We start from the raw sequence: 24,588 nt of genomic DNA, 5'->3' as shown, positions 1-24,588 counted from the left end.
TTTATAGTTTTATCTTGTTTGAAACTCCGTACTTCTATTAATTTTATGCTCAATGCTGCAAGCTGGCAGTTTTGGAATGAAAAGATGAGATTGTAAACAGTAAAAGCTAACCTACATCAATTTATTGTAATTTCAGTATAAATAAATATTTATTTATTTTTGTGTTTTACTCAAAAAGTAGTTCTATTTCTTTTCTAGCTTTTATTTTTTCAAATGTCGTGATATATTTAATATTGATTTGAAAGTTTTGAAAATAACTTTGTTGAATATGACTTCTCAAACTAAGGTTATGTCTCAGAAGGAATATCTCAAGAAATATCTTTCAAATGAAAAGGACAAGAAGAAAAAGAAAAAAGTGAAATTATCATCTTCGTCAGTATTAAAAAGGTAGCACAAGTTATTTAATTTTCCACTTTTATTTATATATTATGTTTTGTATGGTTTCCTGTTTGCCCATTTGAGTGAGTAGAGATCACGTAGGACAGGACTATCCAACTTCAAATAAACTTTTAAATTTTAAATGGTATACAGAAACATTTAAACACTTACTTTTCAGCAAGATCATTAAAGTCGGATAAGATACTCAAAGAAAAATAATGCTATATAAATCTGCATGCCCTCGTTATGAATTTGAAAAAGTTGACAGTAATATTATAATTAAGTTAGCTATAGTAGGTAATGATGCGGTCTGCTCTATTCTGCATTATAAAACAGATGCATGACCCTTTATTTCAGCCCATGACCCAGTATGCTTATGAAGAGAGAGCATAATAAACAAGTCAAATATAATTTGCTATGCTAACCAACTTCAGTTTCCTCAGCAATTTTTAATTTTTTGGTCGTTGTTCAGAACATTCCTTAGTTGATCGCATTCTTTTAAAAACATTTTACAGCAGGTGCCATATGAAACTTCATCACAATGGTCGATAGACCGCACGATAACATGATCATATATGTTGGCAATGGATTATGAGTATTCTCATTAACCAAGTAGTTCATTTAATTTATATAAATTTCTAGCAATCAGTCATCTTGACAACACTCGAATCTTTATTGGGCGCTCTCTCTCTCTCATTAATTCTGGTAAATTATAGTATCTCACTCTTGACAGATAACAGCGTGGCACATCCACATTAGTCCTCCTTTGAGTGTTTTGAGAGTGCACTTGCTCCCTCTGCTGCAGCTTTTTTATTCTGCTCCTAACATGCAGCAGATACCAAAATGTAATGTTGTTGTAGTAGCAACTCAGGACCCCGCTGTTTCATTCTTCCTCCGTCTCAAGGCACAGGAAGCGGGCCACCCCGCAAGGGTCGGTCCAGAGGCTGGAGGTTGTTAAATTTGTCGGCTTCGTGGGGCTGCTAAAAAGATGGTCTGTGGTGTGGGGTCCATTACCACAGTCGGGACAGACATCGGTCACATCCTCTGCGATTCTGGACATGTAACTCTTCAGAATCACAGAGTAGCCTGATCTCAGTTGCGCGAGGATGGTGCGGGTTCTTCTGGGTAGGGTCTTCTCCTCGGCATTTATTTGGGGTGGATACCCCCCAAAAACTGGGTTTGGCCTCAGTCCGCCGATGCTGCCCTCGACCGTCCTCCTATGAATAGACTTGATCCCTTCCTTGTATTTTGTGCTGTCGATGGATGATTTTGGTTCCAGCCACCCAATTTCGCCATTCAGGTCATTTACTGACCTTCTTATATGCCTTGGGGACGGTTCCTTCAGGGTAATGTGGTAGGCTAACAGGTACTGGTGGGATATCATGCTGTTGTGGCTCTTGATATTTAGTAGTTCGGTCTCACCATGTAGATGGTCTTCATCGGACATGAGGACACAGCCAGTGTGTATGTAGGGCTGCATTTTGGCATGCTTGCAGATTGCGCGAATGTGTATCTGAAAGCTGCGGTGACCAAACAGGTGCTGCATAGTTCAGGATAGGCCTATTTATGGCTTTGTATGACCTCAGCAGTGTTTCTTTGTCCTTGCCCCATGTATTGCCTGATATGTACTTCAGCGCATTGTTCCTTGTCTTCAGCATTCCGCGGACTTGCTGCGCCTGTGCATTGGATCAAATTGAAGTGGATCAAATGTAATTCCAAGAATTTTTGGGTTAGGGACGGTTGGTACACTACAGCCATTGATCTTAATTTATTGGTAGCATGGTGCTTACTTCTCTAGTCCAAGTTGTGAACAGAGTCGCGGATGATTTTTCTGGTGCAAGAGACTGTGTGATTTGAACCATTCTTTCAGGGTTCCCAGGTAGGTGTTAATGTTGTGACACATGATGTCCAGGTTGTTGCCAGTTGCAAGAATGGTGCAGTCATCGGTGTATGGTATTAGAGTAATACCATTTGGTGGTGACGGAATCCTGCTCATGATAAGGTTGAATAATGTGGGTGACAAGACACCCCCCTGGGGAACACCTTGCTTCACCATCCTGTATCCAGATCTGCAATCACGGAACTCAACAAAAGTCTGACGGCCACGAAGATAGTTTATCAACCATCTTTTGATGTATGATGGTGCAGATGTTTCATGGATGTAGTTGAACAGGTGCATGTGAGAAACCGTGTCGAAAGCTTTGGACAGGCCCAGTGCAACAACAATGGTTCTCAAACATGGGCGCTTCTCATGGCATCATCAGCAGACTTCCCTGGCTTCAGGATGGGTATTATCCGACCAACCCTCCAGACATCAGGTGTTTGAAGGGTTTTGATGGACAAGTTGAAGAGTTCTGTAAGGAAATCCACTGCATGAGAGTCAAGGTGTTTGAGCATTATGGCTGATATACCATCGGGACCTAAAGCTTTTGATGGCCTTGATCTTTTAATCGCTGCATGTGTCATATCTGAAGTGATGGTCCAGTCAGTTGATGAAGTGTCTCCATTCAAAGATTTTCTGGCTAGGCGCAACATCCGGGTTTTTGCTTTGCAGTCTACGGATTTGCTGATTTAAGAATGGTATAACCGGATCCAGGGGATTTCTCTGTCTCTTCTGGTCACATTCCTCAGCTAGTTTCACAGCCTCCGCAGGATAGCAGATTCCGGCTCTAATAAGCAGTGTCCGGAGCGGGAAGCACCGCTCCATGATCCAAAAAACGGGTTCTGAGTGGTCCATAGGGTTCCTGTGGTTGAAGTGGTTTGGAGGCCCTTGGTCGCTGGAGTCCAGCGAGTGGTCCCGGAGCGTAGACCCGTCCTCCGTGGGGACACCAAAATGTAATGATCACATACGGTGCGAATTTCCAATCTGCGGAAGATGCGTTAAAAAGAGCACCATGCTTACTATATATGTAATAACACATTGTACCCTCTTCTGGAGCAGCTAAACTTCCCTGACATATGGGAATGGCCCTAGATTTCCAGGTAGTCTGATAGCGACTAGCATCTCCAAAATACCAGGAGGACTTAAACATTGGATCATTCTGTAATTTCATGATCCGCCCCAATTAATCCAGATAATATTCCAACTTCTTTTCCAAAATGTCTACTATCCATGAGACAGGTTTTCTTGTTAAAGTTTTAAGAGAGTGGAATGATTTGCCTGATCATATAGTTCTTTGTGGTTCGTTTAAACTTTTCAAAAAGAAGTTGTTCCAGCATCTTGGTAATTATACAGTTTGAGGTGGGATGACTTAATCGTTGTAGGTGTGAGCTTGTCAATGAATTAATTATAAATTGGAAAGTACATAGACCGGTAACATAAATTGATCAGTTTGAGAATATATTTTTGTTATTCTCAGTAATTATTTATTTTTCTTTTATTATTATTATTGGCCGTTCTAAAGCTCGCGTTCGCGTTTCCGTGTGCGTGAGTGTTGATACGAGGGCTGTTTGAAAGGTATGTTTTCAAAATATGTCTAACTTAGTGAAGCCACCTAGTATTCCTACAGAAGAGCAAGGAGAACAGGAAGCCACTAACGACAGTATGGACACCAACACCATGCTGAATACATCAGAAATCCAGTGTTCACCGGATAAATATATCAAATTAAATAAACTCGAAACTTCAACCGAGCAGGTACTTTCCATCGCCTGGAAAGAGACCGATGAGAAGAGGAAGGAATTAGAGGAGAGCAACTTAGAACTGTTAAAAAAGTGCAGGATTTGGAAGCAAGATTTCTGAATATTGAGAAGAAGATTCACAGCTCACAGCCTACCAGCTCAGCAGCCGAGAACTACTCAACAAATGAGGAAGAATTGGCCAAAGAAACGGAATGGATCAGGACTCGTACTAAGCCGGCTACCAAGAAGAGGAAGCTTAGTACTCCATCGCCAGAAGTCAAAAATGTGTCTGCAAAAAGAATTCAACAGAACTTGAATTCTAAAACCACTGACGTGGAAAAGAGAGAGAAGAAAGAAATGCCACCACCCCCAATCATAGTGGATGGTATCAAGAATCTAGATGGACTCCTTAAGAGTTTGAAAAAAGTGTCGCCAGCTGACAAATTTAGAATAAAACTCTTGAGTAGAGAAACGTTCAAAATAAATGCAGTCGACTCCGAAACTTATCGGAATGTTACCAGAGAACTGATTAATGACCGATTTAACTGGCATTCCTATGAAGATAAGCAGTCGAGACCAATAAGAGTAATGATTAAAAAACTTCATCACTCTTGTAGTACGGGCATGATACTGGAAGATTTGAAAATACGAGGATTGAAAGTTCTAGAAGTTGTGAATAAGCTAAAGTGGAAGACAAGAGAGCCATTAGATATGTTCATAGTCTCATTCAGCGCGGAAGAAAATATAAAAAAGTTTTTGAACTTAAAAATATACTTGGTTGCAAAGTGGAAGTGGAAGCACTGAAGAAGGCCAACCTGATACCGCAATGAAAACGATGCCAAGCATACGGTCACACACTAAAATACTGTAACAAGGAGCCTAGGTGTGTAAAGTGTGCAGGTAAACATCAAACAAAAGACTGTACAAAACCCAGTGATGCTTTTCCAAAATGTATTCATTGCGAGGAAGCACATCCAGCCAGCTATCGAGGCTGCACTGTCGCAATCGAATTGCAAAAGATTAGAAACTCAAATAAAACAAGATATATTCCAGATTTACGGAAGAACACAGTGAAGAATATTCCACCAAAAATCACAGAAAATACACAAACCCACAATCCAAACAATGAAAGCGCGGTTAAGAAATTAACTTTCGCCCAGATTGTCTCAAAAGAAAATAGACCTAAATTGGGAGAGCCAAAAAGTGAAGTAGGAGATAACAATAATATTTTGCAGCTCATCTTGGTAAAACTGGATAGACAACAAATAATCACCTCACTGTAGTCTAAATTTCAGAAGTTAAAGTAAACTACTGCAATTCAAATGATTCATTCACTAAAAATAAAGGAATGGAACGCAAATGGATTGTTACAACGGCAACAGGAGTTGGAAGCAGTTCTAAACATAGAAAAAATAGATATATGTCTTATATCTGAGACTCATTTTACAAAGCAGTCGTTTATAAAATTCAAAGGCTATAGGATCTATCATGCTTTACATCCCAGCAATGTCGCAAGGGGTGGGAGTGCCATCATCATCAGAGACAATCTACATCATGAACAAGTGAAACTCGAAAGTGATAGAATACAATTAACAGGTGTAGCAGTGAAAGCAGTCAATTATCATTTTGTTGTTGCAGCTATTTACTGTCCCCCAGATATTCCATCAGAAAAGATGAATATTTATCATTGCTTGATATGTTAGGAGACAAATTCATTCTTGGTGGAGATTTCAATGCAAAGCACGTGCATTGGGGATCGCGCTTAACAACACATAAGGGAAGACAGCTCTATGAAGCAATGAGAGAGATGAGGTGTGAAGCTCTTTCAACTGGTAAACCAACCTACTGGCCCACCGATACGAGGAAAATCCCAGATCTTATAGATTTTTTTCTGACAAAGAATATATCGGTAAATTATTTTCATTTAGAGGATAGTTTTGATCTAAATTCAGACCACTCACCCATCATTTTGACTCTGAGTGATTCAATTCTACCGAAGGAAAATGCTTGTCCTGCGCTAGTCAACAGCCACACGGATTGGGATGGTTTCCAAAAGATGCTGGATGAAAGAATAGAGTTGAACTCGCCATTAAGAAACGAAGAACAGATTGATCGGGAGTTAGAGAAGTTTGTTACTGATATCCAACAGGCAGCATGGTGTAATACTCCACAATCCAGAAGAAGAACCTCTGAAAATAATTACCCTGCGGAAATCAGAGAAATGATTGTGGAAAAACGAAGAGCAAGAAGGAGATGGCAGCAATTACGTTCCCCTCAAGACAAAATAGTTTTAAACAATCTAACTAAGGAGAGAGATTCAATGTATCAAGAATGAATCAATCAATAATTACTTGATAAACTTAACAGCAGAACGCAGTACACTCTGGCAGCTACACTCTGGAAGACAGCTAAAAAAATAAAAAAACCCATTCATCAATCTCCTCCTCTCAGGAAGCAGAACAGACAATGGGCAAGGAGTAGTGATGAAAAGGCACAGACCTTTGCAGATCATCTTGTGAACGTTTTTCAACCAAACAACACAACTGAAGAAGACACTTTAGAAGCAGAGGAGAACATCTTACAGCCAAATCAAGAAATAATGTGTGTCACAGTAGAAGAGGTGAAAAGAGAAATAAGAAATCTGAATAACAAAAAGACCCCTGGAATCGAAATGATAACTGGCTTAGTCCTCAAGCACCTAACAAGAAAAGCAATAGTAAAATTAACACACATTTTGAATGCCTCTTTCAGACTCAAATTTGTACCAGGAATATGGAAAGTAGCAGAGGTTATAATGCTACTCAAGCCAGGTAAAGAGCCACATGAAGTATCATCATATAGGCCAATATCATTACTACCTGTGCTTGCCAAGTTGTTTGAAAGGATTTTACTGAGTAGGCTAACACCAATAATTGAGAGACAGCACATAATTCCAAATCACCAATTTGGATTCAGAGTGAAACACTCAACAATAGACCAAGTGCATAGGATTGTGAATGTAATAGAGAAGAGCCTAGAAGAGAAAAAAGTTTGTTCAGCAGCTTTTGATAAAGTGTGGCATGAAAGTCTTCTTTTCAAACTGAAAAAAGTGCTACCAAAGCAATTTACAGATATATTAAAATCCTATCTTACTGACAGATACTTTAGAGTCAGGCATGAAAATTCATATTCTGATTTGAAGGAAATAAAAGCAGGAGTTCCTCAAGGAAGTGTTCTAGGACCATTTCTCTACCTACTCTATACCAGCGATATTCCCAGCCTTGATGAGAATACTACAGCAACATTTGCAGACGATACAGCCATATTATCAGTAGACAGTAGTATTCATATTGCAACAGAAAAACTACAGAGATCCATCAACAAAATTCAAGATTGGACTAGAAAGTGGAGGATGAAACTAAATGAAGCAAAGTCGATTCACATCAACTTCACCAATAAGAAGGACCTGCCCATATCAATAACAATTAACAACCAAGTTGTACCATATGCCAATGATGCCAAGTATCTAGGTATGACCTTGGACGCAAAGCTTCGTTGGAAGGCCCATGTCAAGAAGAAGAGAGAGGAACTTGGAATCAAATAATATAAGAAGCTGTATTGGCTGATCGGTAAAAACTCCAACCTACAAATCCAAAACAAAGTACTTCTGTACAAACAGATACTAAAGCCAGTATGGACATATGGTATACAACTTTGGGGGTGTACCAAAGACAGCAACATCAATGTCATACAACGGTTCCAGAACAAGGTGCTGAGGAACATTGTGGATGCTCCTTGGTATGTCAGGAACAGCGATCTTCATAGAGACCTGCACGTCGACCTGGTGTCCACCGAGATCCAGAGGCATGCGGAGAGGCACGAGGGGCGACTGCACCAACACGACAACATTGAGGCGATCCAGCTGCTAGACAATGGAGGGTTGGTGCGGAGGCTCAAAAGGAGGAAACCGTATGAGCTAGTGTAGTGCTTGTTCAATTAGTGTCCAGTGAAAGAGCAGAGCAGTGATTGAGTGAATCTAGCTTCTATAGTACAGTCATAAGTGTACATATTAATTAAACAATCAATATAAGTAAGAATATCTAATGAGATATTCGCTGTTAACATTTTCAAGTAGTATGTTAGGGTAGAAAAAATTAGCTCATTAGTCTCCAGACTAGATAGCTATAGTATCGACAATAAAAAAAATTATTATGATTTTTTCCAATCTTTTCTATTCCATCTATATCTGTCTGCCTGGGAAATCAAATAATTTTTATGTAATGTATTCTTGAATTTTCATTCATTCAACAACATTTATAAATCATATATATTGAATTGACTCAGAAGCAGATGTAAACAAGAATTGAATTGATTCATATTCATAGTATTTCTTCAATTTCTCTTCTTCTTTCTCTTTTCTAGAATTGAATAAGCTTTTATTTCATTTCTTCTTCTTCTTCTTCTTCTTCTTTTTCTCATCTCTCTTACGCATCTACTTATTTCATTCTCTACTCTCTCTTTTTCATAACATTATATTTATTATCTACTTATAATTATCTTAATTTATACTAGTAGTTCTGTGAACAGTAGACTTCACACAGTATTCTCATCCACAAGTACCTGATTGAAACTATAGACCTTATGGAAATATAGCAATAGACTGACTTCTCCACACATCTGTGTAATCACTTGTCAGCTGATTTGTGATGAATAATTCTATAGTCTAATTTTTATTTACTTTCCTTGCCCTATTACCATAGGTAAAGGAAAGTATTGCTTTCCGAAAAAAAATTAAGGTACCCCAATTTCTAAATTTCAATACGTTTCAAGGTCCCCTGAGTCCAAAAACAGGGGTTTTCGCGATTTCCTCGAAAACGGCTCCAACGATTTTGATTTAAGTTATACCTAGAATAGTCATCAATAAGCTCTATCAACTGCCACAAGTCCCATATCTGTAAAAATTTCAGGAGCTCCGCCCCATCTATGCAAAGTTTGATTTTAGATTCTCAATTATCAGGCTTCAGATACATTTTAAACAAAAAAATTCAATGGAAAAGATTAACATGAGAATCTCTACAATCAATGTTCAGTAACATTTTCACCTAAAATTAAAAATAAGCTCGAAATTCGAGAAAATGTGATTATCCAATTGCAAATTGTTGGCAACTGTTGATTCTATTAAATGATTCACTATGAAGAGATAGCAGACCTCGTGTGTCTCCAGCGTTATTGCCCTATCACCAGCTGGCTCAAATCTTTGAATAGTAGACTTGTGATGCGCGGGAACACTAGCGTCAGGTGATCAATTTTCATAACGGCAAGGAAAGTTGTGTGAGTGCGCCACACCAGATTTTTACTCTATTATTGGCGTATGAAGGAGGCCCCTTTTTCCTTTTATATTATCCTTGAAATGCAAAATTTCCAAAAATCTTGTATATACGTCGACGTGCAATTAAAAAAGGAAAATACCTGTCAAATTTCATGAAAATCTATTACCGCGCTTCGCCGTAAATGCGCAACATATAAACATTCAAACATTAAGAGAAATGCCAAACCGTCGACTTGAATCTTAGACCTCACTTCGCTCGGTCAATTATCTAATTTAATTCTATTTTAACTTCCAACAGTTAACTGTTTTTATTTGTAATACTTATATTTTGTTTATTTGAATACTTTTGTATCTTGTTTATTTGTTTTGTATTGTACTGTTGTTTAGTGCAACGGGTCTATCGAGACCTAGCACGTCATAATAAAAATCAATCATTCAATCTATCTTGCAAGGTTTTTATTGGCTAGGATAGTGTAATTTAAACTGGTTTTAATTTTTGTAATAACATTCTTCAAGTTATGTTATTCTTTTTCTCTCACTAATTCATTCTAATTGGAAAAACACAGTTTGGATGTGATAAAATAAAATTGTGTTTTTTCAAATATGAATTCATTCTATTTGGTTTTGTTAGTTACTTAGTATTTCGTTATTCGTTGTTCAACGGTTCTCACGCCCTTATTTGACAAGCCGTAGGCGTGTTTTGTCTTGCCAATGACAGAGCCACATTATTTAATTTCTACTAAAACGTGAATTTGTACGACTTTTGTTGGTGTAGAGTCCCTTGCCGGAAGGTTCCACCTGGCCTGGATATATCAGCCGTCAATTGGCATTTCATTTTACAACTGTCATACATCGGCCGAGACCAACAATATAACCGTGCCCATCCGATAACACAGGAGTATTGGTCGGTTTTTACTAGAGATTGGCTATGGTGTAATAGCCAAAACTATCATCGCAAATTGTTTCAAGAAATCAGTGGTCTTGATAATATAAAGTTGTTTCCATCCAATAGATAAAATATTCAATCATATTCATACATTCAATAACATTGTCTTTTTTCAGGGCTACTTCTAATATCAATAAAAATATAAATCTGAGTACCCTTTTGAATTATTTCGACACAATATTATGTTATTTTTGTTTAATATTATTATTGTTATTTTTATTCAATAACATCTTGAAATTCTTCAGTTCTAGAAACCGTTAACAATGTTATTACAATTTTGGTGTTTTTCAGGTCGCAGATAATCGATGATGATGTCGACTTGAAAACAATGAGAGTATTGAATGACGACGAGATCGACCTGTATCAGCTGGATGAGGATGCGCCTCAGATAGCCGGAATAATTGATGAGCGACCCACCGAAATGCAGGCCATGGAATACTACAACGACAAAAAACGGTGGAAGGTATTTGGAGATGCAGATGGAGACGGAGATCTTTTAGTGAAAGACAAATATCAAAGAATATCGAATGCCGATAGTAGTGACTCAAGGAATCAGAAATCACAGAAATTATCCAACCAAGGTGAAAACGACGATTCGGATCTATCGCCACCCCGCGATTCGAAAACTGGTCAGAAGTTTTCTCGCGATGTTTACAAAACGTCAGGAGATAAACCAAATAAATCAACGTTTGACACCGATCTATCTCCCGAACGGAGGCCGAAAGAGAGCAAATCCCTTCTCCATAAGAAATCAAGGAGGAAAAGCAGTGATTCTGATCAGTCTCCCCCTAGAAGAAAAAGTAGATTTGAACCTACTTCATCTAAAAAGTGTTCTGATAAAAGTGATTCGGATCTATCCCCTCCAAGACATTCACAAAAGTCTTCAAACACTAGGAAACGCGATAGTGATTCAGATTTTTCACCTCCAAGGTTATCGAAGAGTGAAAGAGACACTGATAAAACAAAGAAAGGTGGTCGAGATGGTAGAGACAGTAGATTCTCTCAGGGAAGCGATGTCAACGATAAAAAACACAAATCAAAACATGGCTCAAATTCAGAGAGGGAAAATGTGGGATCTCCAAATTCAAAAAAGAGGTAAGAATAAATGAGATTTATTCATGAAAGATTGATAAAATATATAATTATTTAAATCTAAAAAACCAAAAACGACAATTCATAATCTTATTCCAGTATCTAAATAGTACTGAGGTTTGCAGAAAGAATATGTACCTATTCATATTATTCTCATAAATAGGTCTCTATTTATCCATTTGAAAAACAATTGGACATTTTTTGCGCTGGTATGAAGCGGAAATCGCTCAGATTAAATAAGAGATGTGTACTAGTCACTCTCATTGGATGGGAGATGTCTTGAAAACATTAACCGGCTCTGCTAATTATCTTTTATGAGCTCCAAATCACGTGTTCCGGTATTCGGAACCCCTTGAAACTGTAAGTTTTTTCATCACTCAACATCATCATAATCCTCGCATAACACAAGCACAAGCTTATGTAGGTATCTTACTCAGAAAATACAAACACGTGAACACTATGATATATTTTTAATTTTGACCTCCAATAGAACACCACAGAGCACTATGAAATCATTTTTATATGTATAAAATATTCTGTATTCGAGGATATAGCCTAGTATTTGTGATTGTTTCAGCGACAGGAGAATGGAGAAGACCCTGGATGGAAAACGAGCTGGGTTGCAAAATGCCAGCCAGTTGAGGAAAGAACTCACTGATTTCAAAACAAAAGAGGACACCGCTTTTTCAAAGGTAGGATGCAAACTATCAAATTAGGGCAGTGTGAAATAGAATTGATTCAAATTTTACTTGCCATGCTTAGCATATTAGAAATCTAAATTGTAGAATTGCATATTGTTGTATGCCCCTTCTAGTCTGTTCCAAGAGAAATAATAACTAAATTCATTATTTTTTTTAAGTATCAGAATCTATCTACAAAAGTTTGTTTTCGATAGTGTTTTCACTTTTTCAAAAGTGATAAAAACTTATCTCTCTTCTGCCAAAAAAAACTATTCAAACTACAGATAGTACAGATCATATTCACTTTCTGCTTGATAAAATATAATTATATTATTTGTATTTGCATAGGTACTTAAAATAATTATAACAGCATTTTCAATATTAATTTACAATTTTATAAGCTCAAGTAAGTTGATATACCTTGCAATTTTATTCAATTTTCCGGGCTGTTTTCAAATTTGTATTTTTTGCAAAAAATTTATTCGAAGTTAAAAGGCTTGAAACAGAACTGAATTTGTTACTACACAATTATTGGCTATTACTTCTTCTGTACTATCATATTAGAAAAACTTGTCAAAAAATTTAAGACAATATCAACGTGTGAACTGAATCACTTTCCCAAGTTTTCTGTTCAACATTACAAGCGGACGAAAGTGCCATGCGTTTTATAATTATTAAATGTTTGAACCCCAATAAATTTACTACTATCGGTTCTATGAGCTGAGAGACAAGGTAAACAAATACGCATCTGAATAATCTCTGTATGTGATTTAGTGCGAATGAAAGCATTGTAAACTGGAATCCACGAGTTTAACAGTGGATATATGTTATCATTTTATACGCTCACAAGTTCAAACTTCTTTTGATGAACACTGTAGTATAATTCTATTACTAGTGATTAATCTTAGTGATAACGTTATTATTCAACGAAAATAGTAAACTCAGTTTACAGCGGCTTTGTAAATGAGAAGATCTTATTTTAATTTAAGGATTAGATACCTAAATATGTATGTACTATATCAGATATGTATGTGATATTGATTTTGTTTCACTTTCAGTTGGCATCAGACATGTCGGGAGTGAATGCGGCTCCAGTGATTCGAGACCGCAAGACGGGCATGATTCGTGATCTGCAGCAGGAGCAGCGTGTAGCGGAGGAGAAGGCAGCCAAAGCCGCCGTGCAAACCGAGAAGTACTCCAGATGGGGACGTGGGTCAGTACACAACTCCAAAACAACTAAATATGATCTTTTAACCAATACAATAGTATCTCACAAGAAAAAATAGTTGGTCCCGGTTGCTTTGCTTAGAAATGGTAGTTGGATGTCGGAGGCCTTGAAATTGATCAGGTGTGACCTGAGCCAGCCAGGTCACTCGGCATTATTTTTATTGTTATCATACCATAGTAATATTACATGCAATATTGTTTTTGTATGTAAGTTTTATTATAGAAAAACCATTGTTTATCTATTCTTATTCTATGATTTAATTATATAGATATTTTACTACAGTGGGATTTATTTGAAAGCGTCTTTATTCCATTTTCCATATAAATATGATCAATGCTTCCCATTCAACCAATCCCGAAAGATTGAAGTGAATCTCACTATAAATTATGATCATTAAACTAATCTTTAAAGATTAAAGTGATATCAATAGAATTTTGAAAATATATTTCTACTTAGGCTTTATCCATAAATAAACAATTCTGAACGATTATTATGCTGGTATTTCATTCAAAGTCAACATTTTTTCAAATCATTAACCTTCAAGAAGTTCAGTTTTCACTCATTGAAAAAATCTAATGCAAATCAGATATAAAAAAATCAAATAGATTCGGTATGCAAATTAGATATTTCAAGGAAGGGTTTAATAGATAGATCACTTTTATGAAATTTGGACTGTCAGCTTTTGATATATCATATATCATAGATACCACCTAGATAGGTTGTTATCGATAATACAGGATTGGGTAATGAGGTATGGAGGAATTGGAATAGCTGTTACATACTATATTTTGGACGAAACTCAAAGTATTTTTCCAGTATGTACCTTGGATTTTGTCATTATGATAATTAGGAAAAAATGAAGTAAAGTTGATTATGTTCGAAAAGTAACATTTCCTAATTGGCTTCCGTTTTTGTCCATACAATTCTGCAGACATTTTGAGGAGTTGTCCATACTCCTTTGAAGCGTTGCAGGTGTTATTGCTTGAGTTTCTTGTTTTAGTATCACACTTTTTTATGTAATTTACACGACGTGCAGTCAATTATTTTGAGTAAATAAGCAAATTTGTTTACTTACTGACTGGAGTACTTTTGAACGGCAAGCGTTCATTTTCAATAGTCAATAAGATAATTTTGTCTCATTATCTCACTCAGGGCTCCAAGTGTACGTGGTTTCTTATGTGCCTTCAGCTATCCCATAAAAGTCTATAGTAACAAGTCTCAAGATGACAGACAGGTCCGGTAACCGAAGATTCCACGCAATGAGATGAGAAGTCTAGGAAATGTCTATCTTAGAAAATCTATAGTTTTCTGGATGTATGACATGTTGGACCAAATAGTATTGAGGTTTATGTCAGCTTAATTGTTCCAGAAAAAAAAGCACGCAACATTGTTAGATAACGACCTGAATTGACAGTGACGTTTTCTCGAAAACGTAAGAGCCAATAATGAAGTGTTGACTAATGCCTCAACAAACAATCAATTGTTCACCATTGCTACAAAAACAGCAATCACAAATAGGAAACCCCAATATTTAACCACCAAGGTTCCCGCCATGGCAAATATGGCAAGACACTCTTGCATGGCACTCTGTCATCAACTTTTCACAACGTCTTCAGGAGTGCTCCTACAATAACGGACGCAATTTTGCACATGCTATTTTTCGTACATAATCAATTTCACTACAACCTTTTGCTCTATCGTTATTAAAATGACATCATTCAAGGTAAACACTGAATAAAAATATTGTTTCTTGATAGAGTTCCTCTCAAAATGAGTATGTAACAGCTTTTTATAAATTGAAATGGCCTTAACCTACATATTTGGACAATTTAAGACATAATTAGGAAATTGGAGAAGTTTTGGGCAATAGCCTGTTTTTTCCTTTCCGACTACTGTATTGTTTACTCTATCCAATAGATAAATAAATTGTAGATCGTGTATAAAGTAGCTACGGTGTGATTAATTCTAGGTTATTCGGCATTGAAATACTATTTAACTGAATAAAACTACTCAATTAAACGCTTTGCTAAATTCAAGTCATAGTTTGAGTTGGTAATTGAATCGCAGCAAGATGATGCATCAAGAGCTATGAGATGATTGAGTCATTTTAAAACATAATGTGAACTTATTCGTATATGAAATGTTGTATTGTTTAGTGTGAAACAAACGGAGGATGCTGCAGAAAGGGCAGCGAGTGCGATCCACGAGATGTCGAAGCCCCTCGCTCGGTATGCGGATGACGACGACCTGGAGCGAGTGCTCAAAGCGCAGGAAAGAGAGGGAGATCCCATGTTGGACTATATTCGCCGAAAGCAGAGTGAATCAACGTCTCTCAAAGAAGGTTAGTCTTTTAATAATTTTATGATATTGAATTAGAACCTTAAACTAATCCTTGTTATGATATCATATAGTCAATCATTATCTATCCTATCCTTATTATAAGTTATTTTTTGATTCAACAACAATAATACTCAGATACTGTTGATGGTGAGATATTGTGATACCTATCCATAATGAAAACACTGGGTTGTTGTCAAAAATATCACTTACTTAATGTAAACATTATAAACATGTTTCAACACAAATGGTGTCATCATCAGGGTGCTACTGAAGATGTGCACACTGAACAGGACACCATTGGTGTTGAAACGTGTTTGTGATTTTTAAAATGAATAAGTGATGTTTTGACAACAACCCAGTGTTTTCATTAACAATAATACATTTAAATCTTCGAAGTCATCTGTAACTAAAACTTCAACAGGCAGCTCATCTTGAATAGAATAGAATAATCTCAACTGCTATATTTCTTTGAACAAATTATGTATTTCAAAGTTACTGGAGTATAGATCTGGAGGTTTTGAAATGCTTTTCGCATTTATTTTACGTCTGTCGTGGTTCATAAATAGTAACTCTTATTTCAAACTGTTTCAGATTTACAATTAACAATATTTCATCAATTTTAGGAGAATCTGACAATAAACAGTAGCGATCAAGATGTCAGAGTGAAAGGTTGTGTCTGAGGCTCTGTTATTTTGTTTCAACTCCTTAGTCGTTTATTACTTAAAAATTATGAAAATAAGTTACATAGAAGTTATGAGAAAGTCTTAGTGATACAGTGTTCTTCAAGGAAATTTCGAATTGCGTTTTTTTGTGAATATTGATCAATTTTTCTTTCGAAAAATTTTTATAAGCTTGAAAGGTGAAGATGAATCATCGGGCAACAAGGTCAAGAGCTGGCTCAGTAAATGGTGGGGATAGGAGAGAAGGTGTGTTGGGGGCAGCGGGATGCGGGGATGATGGTGCAGGTGGTGAGGGCAGTGCTGATAAGCAGCCGAATCAACCAAATAACAATCCAAGTGACGATTTATCTGACGATCTAGCTTCATTCAATTCTAAGTTCGACATTGTTATCAATAAACTAAACGTGATTCAGAACGACATTGCATCTATCAAAACTGAACAAAAAGACATTATTAAAAGTATTGAACATTTATTTGGTTTAAATAAAGAACACAGTTCATTAATAGACAAAAATACCAAAGACATGGGAAAATGTTCTGATAATATAGCTTTAATAAAAAAAAGACAGCGTGCATTGACAGCGTGATAGACTTGTTTCCGAAAATAATGATTTACAGCAATATACGCGCAAAAACTGTATCGATATAATTGGCGTTCCTTACAATAAAGATGAAAATTTGCTTGATATTATTAAAAACATTTCTTCATCAATTGGCTTCTCACTAAAAGACTATATGCTAGATAACTACCACCGTCTTCCTGCTGGCTTAAAATTTGCAAAAAATGAGCCCGAAAGACATTCTCCTATTATCGTTAGGTTTTGCGCATATTCTTATAAAGAGGTCTTGATGAATAGTAAAAAAACCAAGGGCAATCTGTCATTATCAGAAATTGGTTGGCCTAACAGTGCAAAACTTGTCTTCGTTAATGAAACTATGTCTCCTGCAAATCGCGATATTTTTAAAACGGCCAAGTCGATGCAAAAGGATGGCAAATTCCAATTCGTTTGGTTCAAAAACAGACACATTCATGTTAGAAAGGACAAAAACTCTAGATCACACACTGTACACAACTTGCCAGACCTTCTGAAACTCATATGAACTATTACAATTTACACATAATCTAGACTTGGACTTTCTTTCGGATTAATATCTATATTATTCATTACATCTTTTATTAATTCATTATTCTGTAGTTTTCAATTTTATCATTGAAGTATCATGGTCAATTATTAAAGCCATACTACGAGGAAGGGAGAATATTGTAGAGATTTGTTTCGTATTATTTATTCATTTTCAGAATTGACTAGAGTTTTTCATTTTGGTTTTTTATATATTATTTGTTTAATGCCTCAGATCTAGGCACATCTATTCACTTTCAGCGATTCAGCGAATAGACGCTAAAGCTAAAAGTGTTTTAAAAATTATTTATTTTGTTATAGAATATTTCTTTTTTTTTTTCTTTAAAAAGGTTTTTTCTCAAAAAGTACTTCTTCTTTTGCTATTTTGTAATTAATAAATCTTGAAGGGATTGAAGATCCAATCATATACGGCAATGATAAAGAAACAATTGAAGTAAACGATTTCTTTTCTTTTGACCCATGTAATTATCACGAACAGACGGGTACATTTTTCAGCATTGTACACATGAAAATACGTAGTATAGCCAAAAACTTTGATGAGTTTCTTTATTATATAGGCAACAGTAATGTTAAATTTGATATTATAGTTTTGACAGAGACGTGTGTTGATAGTTCTTCTGCTTTCAACTTCAATGTCGATGGCTATTCCGTTGTCAATCAGAACAATAAATTCACGAAATGTGATGGCCTATATGTTTTCGTAAATAACGATATTAAATTCAGTAGAATAGATATCACAATAGACTTTACAAACACAATCTGTCTGGATTTTGAATTTGATAGAAAAATGTACAAATTGTTGGCTCTTGATCGATCTCCGTCCTTAGCTGTTAATAATTTTCTTATCAGTTTGGATTCATATCTGCAGTCTTTACGGCCAGACAGTTCGGTCATCTTGTTAGGAGACATAAATATAAATATTCTTGACAATGATAATTTAAGTAATGAATATCTAGGTGTTATGCAGCTAAATGGATTCAAGTCATTTATAAATAAATCCACTCGAGCTCAAAACAATAGCAGCAGCTGCATTGATCACATCTTTTCAAAACAAGATCCGTTGAAGAGAGTGATACATTTGCAACTATTTTAAAATCTACTATCACTGACCACTACTGTACCTCATTCCATATAAATTGCCTTTCTAATTCTATTGAAAATCCACCTGTTGAAAATACCTTTATGAAAATAAACTACGAGACATTGAAGAATAATGACTTGGAGGTAGAAAATTGGAATTGTTTAAATATGATACACTCTGAGGGCATTGATAAATTGGTAGACGTTTTTATTGACAAATTAACCTATTACATAGATAGACACAATAATATCATACACATATCACATAAGAAAAGGCCATTAAAAAATGGATTACACAGAGTATGGTGACTGCAATGCGCAAAAGAGATAGAATGGCTCAAAAACTGAAAAAGCAGCCTATCAATGCAGTTTTGAAAAAGCATTATAAAAATTGCAGAAACACCTTAAATAACATTGTTAGAAATGCAAAAATTGAATATTTTAATAATAAGTTTGAATTGAAAAAGGTAATACAAAAAACATGGGAAAATAATAGAGAAATTTTAGAAATAGAAAAAATCTCAAAGATAGAACCTGAAATAGATGCTGAAATATTTAATGATTATTTTGTAAATGTTGGAAAAAAAATATGCAGAAGCACTAGATAACAATAGAAATACATCTCCCCTACGATCATTATCCATACCTTCTGTAAATAGTCTTTATCTACTTCCAACAAATGCTGTTGAAATTTCACTCACTATAAATTCCCTAAAAAATTATGCTTCACCTGGAGAGGATAAATTCACGCTGCCTGAAACAGATCTCCCCCTATATTGCTGGCCCACTCGAAATCATAATAAATATATGCTTTAGTAAGAGTTATTTTTCAAAACGTTTTAAGAAAGCCAAAATGATATTAATTCATAAAGTAGGCGATAAGAGTAATCCAGCAAATTATAGACCAATTAGTCTACTTAGCAATTTTGCAAAAATATTTGAAAGACTGGTTAAAAAAAATTGGTTGACTTCCTAAATAAAAATAATTTAATTGCAAAAAATCAGTATGGTTTCCAGTCTGGTAAGTCAACCATAGATGCTATTATGGTATTGATTGATTCAGTTAACAGGAATTTCAATAAGAACGTTAAAACACTGGCTGTTTTCCTAGACTTGGCGAAAGCTTTTGATACCATACCCCATTCGACATTGATAGATAAGCTCAATGGATGTGGTATCCGTGGAGTGACAAAAAGTTGATTACCAGCCATCTGCAGGATAGATCGCAAACTATGACCTTGAACAATAAAACTGATACAAGAGTTCTTACAAGTTTTTGGTCTTCCTCAAGGAACGGTCTTATCGCCAATATTATTCTTGATTTATTTGAATGATCTTCACTAATTAAATATCCCGAATTCCACTAAGATATCTTTTGCTGATGATACAGTATTGTTATTTACTGGATCATCATGGAGAGAGGCATATGGAAACGCAAATGAAGGATTAAGCATTGATAAGCGATGGTTTGACGAGCATACTCTCACATTAAATTCAAATAAGACCAAATTTATTGCTTTTACTCCAACAAAGACTGGTGAACCACCTACTGAATTAGATATAAAAATTCACAACCATGACTCTCATGTCGTCTCATGACCCAATAATTGTATCTGTGGAACAATCGAAAAAGACAATTTCTTAAAATATCTTGGAATAATAGTTGACAGTCACTTAAAATGGAACTTTCATGTACAACACATAATATCTAAATTAAAATACCTAATATACATTTTCTATAAAATTAATACTCTCAAGGATATCAACATCATAAGAACCATATATCATGCATACGCTCATTCCTTGTTTCAATATGGAATAGAATTATGGGAGGGTGGGTACCTTTGACACGCACTTTAATAGAATATTTACCCTGCAAAAGAATTTAATTAGACGGCCCAGACTGTATCCTAGCAGGAATTTGTTTGTTGAGTTTGGGGTTCCAACGCTACGACAAGTCTTTGTAGGGAAAATCATTAAACATGCCAATAGAAATAAGCAGCATCTTACTTTGAATACACATTTACACAACCTTCGTCCGTCTGTTCTCAATCTTTATGCTCGAAACTTATCAAGATTAACTATAAATAAACATCAATTCACATACTTCATGGAATACTCTGCTAATATAGTCACAAATCACTTCATAAACAATAGAATAACAAAAAACTAAGTAGTGAAATAGATGAGTAAAAGCTAGAGTTTATTTCAAGATAAGTGTATGAAATTATAATTTTGTAATAACTTTAGGAACATAGTGTATAATCCGTCTGTTATAATACCTTTTTGATTCATGCTATAATATTTGTATTTCGAATCGCACTCACTGCTGGCGAACAAGTTCCACTTATGCCAGTAATGCCTTTTTAAATAAATGATTTATTTAATTAAGTCTCATACTTATTTCAATTTTATGTTATTCGAATTCAACTCAATTAGAATTTGATCTAGATCAACTATCAACATTCTTCTTACTGTGAGGTTATTAGCCTACATCTGCAAACTAATTGTATGACAACAGAAAGACTCTTGCATTCTATACTATGCATTATCTGGAACACAGTTTTAGTAGATTGTGTTTTTGTTACACCTCGATTTCCCCGTTTTTTAAAAGAACTAAACATTTCCATTACCTCATTCTTCATCCACACTTACACTCTTACACTTACACTTAAATATTCACTTCAAAAAAGCACTTCACTATAAATAGTGAAATATACAAATATCCACTTCTTTGAATTAAAGCACCAGGAATGGACATGCAGTAAATTTTTCCAGATATGATACTTATATCCTCATTATCACATCACAATAATTGATGTTTATTACTGTCGACGATAATTGATTCCATCTCATTTAATTTGGACTGTAATACCACTTTTGATCCATGAAATAATTCTTTACACATAAATACACTGTATTTTCTAACACCAGAGCATAAATATGTAATTGAACAACTTTTTTTTGACGAATCCGCATGCCCCCTCCATGGGCGGTCAATGGATGATTGATTGATAATAATAATAATTATAATTCATATGAATAAAGTAGGTAATCTGATGAGACATTATGATTATGTGGCGTATTAATTTTATTACTTTGGACCAAAAACAATCAACGGTTTTTGGGCTATTTATATTCGGCATGAATTATTGACTTATCCTCATATTGTGATAAGGACAATTACTAGTAGTTCTGTGAACAGTAGACCTCACGCAGTATTCTCATCCACAAGTACCAGATGTCAACTGTTTTAAATGTTAACAAACTCAGTTCACGTTTGAATTTGTATTTCATATGATATAATTCATCCAGTTCCGTGATGATCTTTCTATCTGATGAAAATTAATTTTTTAGAATCAAAAATATTATAATTTCTCCAGCATTATTTAGTTCATTTGTTTATTTTTATTCACCTATTAAATTAGTTTTTTCGAATGTGAGAATATTGATACTGATGGGCACGCATAATAATACCATGACTGCAAAACAAAATATTGAAACCAAAGACCTTAAAGCTGCGATTAGACCAAATTTATTAAAAAAATGTTAATAACTCAATCCTTTTAGATTATGTTAGATTGAACATTGAACAGCAATGAAAATTTTACCCCCCCCCCCTACATTGAAGCTGCTATAACAATAATAGGAATACTTTGAATAGTGAAATAATACATCATTTCAAAGAGAATTCAATGCTTTACAAACCTAAGATAAGCATCAGTTTCTATGATGCATTGTTGGAGAGTTATAAGCCCTGAAAGAGCAAAACATTGAATGAAAAGCTGTTATTTTAACAATCACACATTTTCAAGAGCGAATATCTCGGGAACTGTTGGGAATATCACAGAATTCCACTGAACAAACAGTGTAGAGAATTTATGAAGCTTCATTTTTGAACAGTTAGTTATTTCGGTTAAACACATTGTTCTCAAGATATGAGCGTGGAAGCAAAACGCTTAAAAATGCAACTTTTAAACCACCCTCATCCCCTTAGCACATGAGTTAGGAATGGGGACTTTTGATATGTTCTCCTCTCAACTATTCTCAACATAGCTGCAAAGTCAAAAGTTGTGTTTAAAACATTCCCTCCGATTTCGTTTGTCAATTGGTCTATTGTTGCAAGAATTGAGATTTCACACTCAACATTAAAGCTGCTGAAAAAGGTGTAGGGAAATTCGTAAAAGTGTAAAATCAAATTGAATAGAATTTGATGCTCTATAGGCTCATAATCAGCATGAATTTTTCCCATCGATTTTTAAAAAGTTATAAGAGCAAAAATAGAAAAAAATCGGTGGCAAACGTGTTTTTTTTTCAAAAATGTCAAACCTTTAAGAGCGGATATCTCGAAAACTAGAGGATATATAAAAAAAGTTGTACAATGAATATTGTAGGGAATTATGTAAGCTTTAATTTGTTATATGGCAGTCAAGTCCTCAAGATACATAGTTTTTGAGTTTTATGCGAGAAACCAAAAAATGGTACCTTTAAACCACCCCCACTCACTTAGCACAGGGGGTAGGGGTGGGGACTTTTGATATGTTTACCCCCTTACTACCCTAAACAGAACTGCGGGGTCAAAGATTGTCTTCCAAACACTTGCCTCTATACCATTTTTTGAGCATTCATTGCCTGGACTATACAGTGATATGAAGTTTGAAATAATTTCAGCATACAAACATAAATTTCATATATTGATCAAATGTCTGGTTGAGGTATTGAATTTAGTTGGTTTAATGACTACTCTATATGCTTCCTCATCTGAGCTTAGACCTTCTAACCTATTTCAAATGTACCGTTTTTAAAATAGAGATGCTTTCCATGTTATTTAAATGGAGTTACTTTTACGCTCTAGGGAGTTTTTCGGCCCGAGAGCGAAAAAGTGACACTTTAGTATTATGTTCCAGGGAGTAAAGTAAGCACTTTAGACAGTAGCTGGAGGAAAAAATTATTTTATTTGCAGTTTTCAGAAATGTAGGTGGAGGAAAAATGTAGTGTTACATCAGGAGTGAAAAATGTTTTTTCTCCCTCGGGGAAATTGTTGCCCTCGGCTCTGCCTAAGGGCATCAAACTTTCCTCTCAAGGAGAAAAAGCTGTATTTTTCACTCTAGATAATATACCGATTACTATTGCATTATTTATGAATTTGTTTTATTTGCAGCCAAACCCATGTACCAGGGCTCATTCACACCAAACAGATATGGAATTCGGCCAGGATATCGGTGGGATGGAGTTGACAGGTCCAATGGATTTGAGAAGCAATGGTTCACTACTCAAAATAACCGCAAAGCAAGGGATGAAGAAGCCTACAAATGGAGTATTTCGGACATGTGATATTGCATACTCCTAGGATTCATCAATAATTTTATTTTTTATTATTTTAAGTACTGTCCAACTTTGATTAGTGATTATGAGATGTTGTAAATTATATTTTCTAATGCTAAACTATTTCTAAAGACGTTTATTGACCTCGGAAATGTGAATAGATTACACTTTTCAAGAAATGAACGATCAATGTCTGCAACTTGATGTTTAACTCAGAATCACTGAGATTTGAGACATCAAAATTTATTATAAATACTGTGTATTTTTATTGAATAGTTTGTAATAAAATTCAGAATTCTTTTGTTTCAATTGAATCCCTTAGTATTTATTATTATGAGGTACTATAGATCAATGTTCCCATCTTCTCAGGTACCTATCAGAAGTGTTTAGGTTGTATAAAAGTTAATTCAAGTTTTTATGCAAGTATTTGTAAGAGAAGCTCCCAAGTAACGATAACTCATAGCCCAAGTAACCATAACCCATGAAATTCAATAATAATACAATAATAATTAAATTTGTTAATGTTCAATGATTTAGTGGAAATGTCAAAAGTTACTTTGATCAAATAGACATATATATTATTTTGATCTGAGTAATTGTGATAATTATTTCATTAATTAAATAAATGCATAGGCCTAATTGAAATAGTATCCAAATGATATTCATAAGATGAAGCCTTTTTCAATACTCGACAAAATTTAAAAAAGCGAATAATGACTTTGGTAATAATGGAATATGTACAGTAGTTGCTTGTTATCATTACCTAGT

At 35.1% G+C, this 24,588-nt stretch overlaps 1 protein-coding gene across 1 annotated transcript; it reads left to right on the top strand.

Moving 5' to 3' along the window:
• The first annotated feature begins 64 nt into the window (after positions 1–64).
• LOC111051338 (BUD13 homolog) lies at positions 65–24,134 on the top strand. Its single transcript, XM_022337838.2, has 6 exons — positions 65–387; positions 10,545–11,348; positions 11,923–12,037; positions 13,084–13,238; positions 15,410–15,594; positions 23,657–24,134. Exons 1-6 carry the CDS (start codon positions 269–271, stop codon positions 23,827–23,829), a joined length of 1,551 nt encoding a protein of 516 aa, XP_022193530.2. The 5' UTR covers positions 65–268; the 3' UTR covers positions 23,830–24,134.
• The last annotated feature ends 454 nt before the right edge of the window (positions 24,135–24,588 follow it).

The sequence above is a fragment of the Nilaparvata lugens genome, chromosome 3 (assembly GCF_014356525.2).
Source record: "Nilaparvata lugens isolate BPH chromosome 3, ASM1435652v1, whole genome shotgun sequence".
Lineage (NCBI taxonomy): Eukaryota > Metazoa > Arthropoda > Insecta > Hemiptera > Delphacidae > Nilaparvata > Nilaparvata lugens.
This window is presented reverse-complemented; position numbering and strand designations above follow the sequence as displayed.